At 39.8% G+C, this 9,056-nt stretch overlaps 1 protein-coding gene across 9 annotated transcripts in view; it reads right to left on the reverse strand.

The window, feature by feature from the left end:
* Positions 1–8,090, reverse strand: part of dock7 (dedicator of cytokinesis 7) — a gene marked incomplete at its 5' end in the record, with an annotated part of 46,303 nt that extends 38,213 nt beyond the window's left edge. For 8 of the 9 annotated variants that reach the window (XM_079221399.1, XM_079221395.1, XM_079221398.1 and 5 more), the window contains 10 exons: positions 214–294; positions 615–764; positions 1,268–1,334; positions 1,438–1,523; positions 1,618–1,830; positions 1,952–2,081; positions 2,210–2,278; positions 3,491–3,666; positions 5,085–5,184; positions 8,038–8,075. In XM_079221399.1, the coding sequence (XP_079077525.1) occupies positions 214–294; positions 615–764; positions 1,268–1,334; positions 1,438–1,523; positions 1,618–1,830; positions 1,952–2,081; positions 2,210–2,278; positions 3,491–3,666; positions 5,085–5,184; positions 8,038–8,075 (1,110 nt within the window). Of the gene's footprint in view, positions 1–213; positions 295–614; positions 765–1,267; positions 1,335–1,437; positions 1,524–1,617; positions 1,831–1,951; positions 2,082–2,209; positions 2,279–3,490; positions 3,667–5,084; positions 5,185–8,037 lie in introns of all 9 variants that reach the window. The other variant, XM_079221402.1, reaches the window with a different exon arrangement.
* Positions 8,091–9,056: the final 966 nt, after the last annotated feature.

A 9,056-nucleotide genomic window follows, 5' to 3' on the forward strand; every position in this document is an offset into this window, starting at 1 on the left:
TATATTAAAGTTTACGTATCCACTCATTCATGAAAATTTGATTATTAATTGTACAACATTTAGGTGATAATACAGGCGATCTCATTTTAAAACTGAACATTTGGCTAACATAATGGATAAAAAGAATATACTTATTATCTGTATAAGTATTATTTTAATACACCTGAGATAGGTTTTATGTGGCATTTAACGTTTCAGTCACACTGATCATACCTTGGCAGCATCTGACTCTTTGAAGACCATGTAAGGCTCGGCACACTCTCCAATATCCCCTTGTTGCAGTACCTTTTCGAGCTGTAGACAAAGCACATACATTCAGTTACCTCACTCACACACAGCAACAAAATGATCAAACGTATGCCTAATTTCCACTATATAGTTTGGCTCGACTCAACACTTTTGGTACAAGGTTCTTTTATATATTTTCTTTTCCACAGTGGATAGTACTCCCTCAATGTAGGCAAAATTCTTGGGAAAACTTTCCCAACTAGACTTGCCTGAAAGTGTTTTGTATCTTAACAAATTCTTACAAATTACACACCGAGATATATTATCTATATATTTGCAAAATTAGACTTGACAAGACAAAGGATGATACATCATAACTGTCTGACCTTGATGACAAGGAAGACATCTTGGGAAGGGTAGGAGATGGAAAATATAGCCGAGCGTGCCAGAGTGGAGATGGCTGCTGTCTGAATGTGCGGGCGAAGTATCCCCTTCGTCTGCTCAGAGTTTAAGTCAAAGAAAAAGTTCTCTGATATCTGAGGAACACATCCAAACAGGCACACAGGTGGTTATAACACAATCATAACATACTTGTTAAATGTAATCCATCGTCCATACCATGAGAGCCATTTGATTTGTATTCAATCATAATAATTGAGTGACTGGCTGTGTTACAGCAACCTGCGTTCTTCCTTGTAGTGGCTGACAAACATGATAACGTCAGTAACAAATTACCCACTTGTTAAAGTAATGGAGCTCCTGTGCAGAGCAATATATATGAGAGATTTATTTATCAAGGCAACTGCTACCCTCTAGTGTTTGTGTGGAGAGAACCAGCAGTGGATGATCTTCTTCAGATAGATACATGGTTACAGTTTATGATTTAACTGCAAATCCTACAAGCATAACAGGGCCACAACATAAAGTTTTATAGTCCACTCATCAAATTCATTTTGGCCTCCCAACAATTTTAACGGTTTGCAGAAGTGACACAACAACTCAGGGCTGAGGAGGCACTGAGGAAAGCATAACAGCTTACCTTTTTCTTTTCCTTGACATCGTATAAGGCCAAACTAGCAAATATCGGTTCAATTTCGATCTCAAACCTTCAAGGGGAGAAGAAAAAGAAGAGTGGGTCAGCAGAAAGCAGCAGTTAAATACAAGAGTTAAAGGCTTTTTTCCTCCTGAAAAAGGCCGTCCACCACTTACTTCAAGGACAAGCACTTGACGAGTAGCCTCTGGCCAAGGTGTTCTTTGGGTACTTCAGGCACACAGTGGCGCTCAATGGGCTCCTCCTACACATTCACAGAGAAGATCACATACCAAAACATAATTAACACGATTGTGAAAGTCCATGCTGTGATGAAAAACACAAATGTATTTATCTACCTCATCAAGGGCCGGGTGCAGAGCAAAGAGTTCGCGGTGGCGGTTGGCCTTGCGATGCTCTTCGTTGTGCCTGTCAATCTCCTCGTTTGGGGCACGGTCGAGGAGGTGAGGGAGGAGGGCATCGGGAAGGGAGTTCTTCAAGTCAAAGATGCTGCAGGCCCAGCTGCCACGCGGGGTGTCGTCTATAGACATCGACCGCCGCTTCAGGTCATCCTATAGGACAAACACAAAAACACATAATTATTCATGGAAATCAATCGGAAATAGAGACCAGTCAAATGGCGGGAGAAATAAAATCTTTGTTTTTTTTTTTAACCAGTGAATGATTAAGTACCTGGTCATCCTGGTAGCTGCTGCTGTCTGGCATCTCATCAGCCTCAAACACCTGTTTGGGCAGGCCTTTCTGTCGCTCCTTCTGCTTGTCCAGAGTGTTGGGGTTAAAGCCTGTACCAAGCTTGTGGTATCTAATGGAGAAAACACTCCTATTAATGCTCAATGTAGTCATAACTTTGTACAGCTATAATGTCAATTTTAAAGAGTTAACAAGTGAAAATTAAAAACAACTAAATAATTCCAGACAATGAAGCCTTACTTTCTGTTGACGACGGTCCAATCTTCTGTGTAGGATCTGACACAGTCTCTGACATGAACATCAGTGTCCCTGAAGCCAGACAGACTCAATCAATCAAACAAATTATATTTTCACAGCAAGAGTCAGACTTTAAACGCATTAGTCTCAGTGAACAAAGATGACAGGCTATCAGGCTGATGTTATTTAATCTCCTTGCGATGTTTGTGTCGCCTCTTCTGTCATACCAAGAGCCAAAGCTACAATAAGTAATGATATTAAGCCCACGAGCCTTTCAACTATTAACATGGAGAGCAATGAAGTGTCTGAACAACACTATTTTGCAAACTTTTGAAAAATATCCTGAAGTCACTATAACCTCCAAAAGGCCAAAATCAATAACGGCAAAATAAGAAAAAGAAAATGATAATAGCATACACAAAAACACCATTCTTTCATTTATTTAGATAGGAGGTGATTGGTACGATTAGGTTACTTTACTAATGAAACTCCCTTTCTGCAGCTGACACAACGCAGGGAGTGGAAAGACGAGTTAGAAAGGCCTCATGGCCATGTGGTATACAATTTGAAGAGTGCAACGCGGCAAATGATAACGTTTTTATCGTATAAATGATAATAGAGATGGTAAGTGGAAATCGAATGTGGAACCACATTGGAAATGAAAACACAAATAGAACAACTATCGCCCTCTAAATGTGTACATCTAAAGACAGTGCTCATAAGCATTGAAGCTCCTTTCCTTTGCATTTAGATAATTCGACCAGCATTTATCATGGCGGCCACTTAGATACTTCCGGGTCTCTGGAGCTGCCATCTGCTCTCCTTTTGGCGAAGTAGTCTTTTGGTGGCGAAGAGGGACTGTTAGGGTGCTAGCTAGTTAATTATTTCTTCATTTGTGGTGGGATAAACATAATATTCACCAAATTTATGATTGGGAGATGTGGTTTTACATCGACATGAGAATTTACATTGGTGGCAAAGCTTTCTGTAATTAGGATCATGATGACTAACTTGCACCAGGTATTAAGTTGAGAGCCGAGACTAATGAAGTGAGTGAAGCTATTCATGACCAAGTTTCTTCTTTCTTTCTTTCATGTGCTTCCAAAACAAATGTGCACGTAATCAAGGTCTTTACGATTCGAGGTTGTGGTGCTCATGGAAAACACTACTGGCCTTGTCCACAGAGGCCACCAAAGTCAACACAAAATGATAGTTCCATGTAGTTGCTTTAACTCCACAACTGCCACTACCACCTTCAGTATTTCAACCGCACAACACCCTTACCCTTCCTCCGGGATGGCTTGCGCAACTGTGCGACACTCCCTTGGTGTGTGGATGACCTCAATATCATCTGGGGGAAACTCAATCAGATCTCTCAGGGGGCCCGACTCAACGATGGGAGGGTGAGTAATGAGGTACTCCTCAAAATCAACTGGCTCCACCGCTTCTGTGAGAGGAACCTGGTGAGCGATGAAAGGGGGACATCAGAGGGATGGGAAAAGTGAATTAGCTGTGAAGACATTGTCAGCTATTTAGTTCTCCTGTCTGCAACTCTTCTTATTTTTAATGTACAGAAATGTCTTGGCAAAGTCTTAAAATCTGAAAGCTTTAGGGGGTCGATTCCCCATTTCTGAGGAAAAGTAATAGAGTTATGAAATATTAGTCATTCTATGAATCTGCACCACTAACAGGTTCAAAATATGAGGGGATTTCTTTTATTTCTCTTGAGAGAACAGTTCTGGCTTCATCTTTCCAAATCTCCAATTGGAAAATCACTTGTAAAAATTAAACATTTGTGATTTGCAAATGCTTAAAATGCCGTCATGGTGATACAAGTAACCAGATTAGCAAGTGTGCTACAAGCTTCGACTAAGGGTTTTGTTGGTCTTACTCTGCTTTTAAAATGACGAACCCAGGGGAATCTCTGTTTCAGCAGGTTCAGTTTAAGTGTGAAAGTGTGCGTATATTTGTCTCCGTCTTTCTTTCACTCTCTCGAGGAATTTGAACATGAATACCTTTCAAAGTTTAATTAAAAGCCAACTGTAGCCCTAATTAGGGAGGAGAGGGGGTGTTTTTGCTGGTGTTGTGGCTCAGGGCTGCTGAGGGGCAATTTGCACTCACCTTTTAACAAACATATTGGCTGGCCTCAATCATTTGTAACCCTACAAGCACTGCAGCAGAAAATGGATGTGGGTAGCAGGCCAATCAATGGCTAACCCTCATGGTATTTGGCATAATATAAACAGCTGTGCAGCCATTCTAATAAACAGAAAATGACATCCTTTTCTTAGGTTGTACTATTGTGGTCAGACTAATGTCAGCAGGTATCACTACTGTTCAAATACTACACTTGCTTGAACATTTGTAAAGGCTGGATATGACAAAAAGACCAAGGAGCTGAATTGAGTATTCAATGTTTGATGATGAATGTCTAACATCTAACCTACATTTCGACCCTTGCAAATCTACAAAATGTTATCGTTTTAAAAAAAAAATCTACACTATATAGCTGCACATTGAGCAACTGCAGTGAGAAATAAAAAACGTCTGAAGACTCAGAAATCATATATCATTGAGTTGGGCAAAGCGCATTGTTTTCCAACCAGCCCAGTATGTGATTGCTTTCGACCAAAACAAAAAAAGGGCATGTGAGCAGACAGTTCATCATTGTCTGTGTTTGTTTTCCCACCAGAATTGTATTTGGGCAAATGTGAAAAATCAGCAGTGTCTCAACTGTTGACAGCTGAGACACTGTCATTGTAATTTATGCTGTGTTTTCAGACTAAGCAGTAGCAGCAGCTGTCACACTTGTATGATGATCAAAGACATGATATCAATATTAGGCAATGGCCTTTCTATGGCATTTCAGACTACTCACTGTGTTGCTTGTTGCGGTCCCAACATTGAGGTTTTTGAATAGTTGTGGGGACCCCCCATATTGGCCAGCGATCTGCTTTCTGACCTCTGCTGCCACAGTCCTGCAACAGAGGAGCAATAAGAGGGTTTAGGGAGGGAAGAAGAGAGAGGGGGAATACAGTCATTTTTAATAGTATGTGTAATGATCCACAAACTAGACATTGTTGGCTTAATTAAGGCTGGTTATTAGGACTGAGAATCACAACAATGCAATACTGTAACAATGTTTGGCCATAAGAATAATGGGAGAATACAATACTGAAAGACACTCAGCTATGATACATTCCTGTAGTCATACCATATACATTCTGCAACATAAAGTTGGGCATATCGTACCTCTATCTCTTACCTGGTTTCCTGTCTCTTTCTACACTGTGAACTCGTAAATAAAGGCAAAACTGACTACAAAATAAAAAGTGAATATTTCAAATGTGTGTAGTAAAAGAAAGAAACCCAACTATGTGCATATCAAGAGAGAAAACAATCGTAGCTTTAGGGCCACTGTATCCACAGTATTACAAGTTACACCACACTATCAGTTGTGTTATTTGTTGCACCCTTATGGCTGAAAATAAACAGAAAACTTAAAACCAACAGAAATGCTTCACTGCCAATTCAATCAAATACTTTCAGTCCCAAGAATAAGTGACATTGAGCATTTTAGCTTTTTTTAAAAAGAGTAATAAATGGCAGTATTTCCTTTCAGTATCAAACTGTTATTCCTGGAGAACATGAAAAAGTTCAATGTTAAAACAAAGTGGCTAATATTATGCAAGAATATGGTACAATCCAAAGTGACACTTTATGCCTTGTAAGACGAGATAAATTCACACTATTGTATTTTGCTAATTGTACCTCAAATACATTACCCTTTCAAAGATTAGGCTACCTAACTTCAAGATTAAACTTTTTTTTACGTTTTTTTCCTCTGTGTCTCATCGTCCTTCCTGTGTTACTTCGGACAAAATCGTATATTACACCCAGACTGAGAGGAAAGAAACAAATAAAAACCTCTGGACACCAGTGGTCAGCACAAAGCTCTTGCTGTTCAACAACTGCTGTTGCCGCGCTTATACACAGGTCCTTTAAATCACAGCAACCACCAAAACCACTCAGCCCTTTGCCTTGAACAAAACAACAACGCAGCAAGTAGCCCAACGTGACACAAACAAATAACAAATTTGAACCACAGATAAGGGTGAGACACTGACAACACAAGGTGATGTTACACAGGTAACACACAGGCAATATGGCTCCAAACTGTTATGATTAACTGTGTTTATTCAATACACTTTGTGTCATAACCAACAATCTGTCTGTCTTCATCTCTCTGAAAGGATCCTGAAAGCAATATCACAATAACTAGTTTGAAAGTTACAGTAATGATGGTGAGCAATGATTAGGTGTCATCCAGTCAGCTATGTTGCAAGACCACAAATGTCTGAACAGAGTCTGGTTTAAAGCCACGATAGTGCTGAGTTCATCACTGTTCCATCATCAAAAATACAAGGTTGCAAAATAGAGGTTTCAGCTTATCTTCTTCAGAAGGAAGGTACAATGACAGCTGCATGGCCCAACTTTAGAATAACATGATAACGTACTGTAGTAGAGATCCAGTGGCCTAAAGGCAAAAGCACCGAACCGACAAACACGTTCCACAGTCCTCCCCAATGCCTCTCACCAAACCTTTGCTAAGCAGTGTCCATGGTATCACCATGTATATCCATCTGTAATGTTGTCAGCTGGCCATCCCATTAGGCATCTCAGCCTCATTTTATGTCAACAACCTGCCATGAGATGGGGCATTCTCAATCCACAAGTCAATACGAAACTCTCAATAATTGGATGTGGTTTTGATACATGGATAGTCACACTATAATAGAAAGGCATGCAACACCAACAAAGAAGTGGATACCCTGCATGATCACAGCAGACACAACTTCAGAATCCAATATGTGTTGAATGTTTGACTCATAGAAAAATTACTTGGGCTCAACTAGATTAACATATCTAAGAGAGGAAAACAGAGAAGATCATGCTTATGCCTTCTGTAATAATCTAGTTTTTTTTTTTTTCATACAGAAAACAAAAGTGACAACAGATATTCCTTCTGTCCAAAAACATCACATCATCATATGATCATCTCTCCAGAAGGGTGTAGAATGGTATTCCATCAAGTAAAGATGTCCGACACTGATTCAGAGAAAACCCCAAATCCAGAAGCATTTACTAGCTAGATTGACTTGTGTGAAGACAATGATCAGCGAAACATGTTGGTGTCGATGGGGAGACAACGGGACATCTATCTATCAATCACCTGGGAAACTGGTGTTTGACAGCTGGCACAAAGACCTTTGTTAAAGAGATTAACGTACTTAGATCTGTCCGAGGGGCGGGGAGGAGATTAATACATCTCTATCTGTGAGCTGTTGATGGAGGCTTTTGTTCCCAGTCTCACTGTATTACAATCATCTTCTCGCTTAAAACACAACTTAAAGTTCGGTCTCATCTCCTCCGTCAGTGCCCACTAGCTCCCCATCGTTAGCTGACGTTACTGGGGGCGAGGCAGCTAGCTGTCTAAAATTCACGGGTTTTCAATTCACAGCAAGTCCCTTTCGTTGCGGGTAATGACCCAAAACCTCCGTGTCGTTTTGACAAGATACGTGTATTTCAACAATGTAACACGTCCCTCCTTTGTTAGCATTCAGAGGGAGGGAGAGAGAGAGACTAGCGGCTAGCGGCGACGCCGTGGTTCTGGGTGGGTCTGAGCATCTTTAGCTCGCTAGCTGGGAGCAGCCAGGCTGATGGCTGGGCCTCCTTCACTGGGCTCGGTGGGCTCAGGGCGGCCGACAGAAAGGCGACAAAGTGCTCGGTGGGCCTCTGACGAGCTCGTCTGGGGGTCTCGAGTCTTTTACCTGCTGATTTTTTGGGCGAAGGCGCGGCGTTCAGCCATGGCAGTGGCCGCTGGTGTGCTTTAAAAAAAAATCCTCCCAGGCAGGCTTGCAGGAGGCAGACTCCGCTTTCCAATCACTCACCACCACGGCCACAGGGAAAACTGGAAAACGGGAGAATGGGACCGTTACCGTAATGGCAGTAACGGTTTGCAACCGAACACACCCAAAGAAAAGCCGTTGCGCACCGTAACTGAGGAATAAAGCAACAACAAGAGACAGCTGTTACAGCCTTTACACCCATTTTACTTAAAAGTCACCCGTATAAATACCATTTATTGTTTTTATTATTATTTCTCCTTGAAATCTGGGCAGCGCAGACATTCATTTTAAGACAGACCAATATTTTGTATCCGAATTTAAACCGTTTTTGTTTCCATTCTCAATTTAGTTTTTACTAATCTAATTTGTTTGCATTCACCAGATTATAATAGATGTATACTTTCAGTAATGTGTTTATTTGTTGTCAAAGGGTTTTTATATTTACTTTCTTCACTTTCCCTCAAATGTAACCACTTTGCAAGCAATCAATAGCAGTGGCACTCTGGCACTCTTCAATAGATACATAATACTATCAGATGTTCCTTATCTAGTCATTATTTAACCGAAACATGTGTCAAATGTACAGTCTCGTTGGTCTCACTGAGAGCAGGATCACTTTTTCAAGAGAAGCCTGTGGACGAAACAAAATAATACATATACAGTTACAGTATAAGCACAGACAAACATATCAAAACACAATTCACACATATATATATATATATATATATATATATATATATATATATATATATATATATATATATATATATATATATGTATATATATATATGTGTATATATATATATATATATATATATATATATATATATATATATATATATATATATACACATATATATATACATATATATATATATATATATATATATATATATATATATATATATATATATATATATATATATATTTCAATTCCACGT

This window comes from Taurulus bubalis (assembly GCF_910589615.1).
Source record: "Taurulus bubalis genome assembly, chromosome: 7".
NCBI classification, from domain to species: Eukaryota; Metazoa; Chordata; class Actinopteri; order Perciformes; family Cottidae; genus Taurulus; species Taurulus bubalis.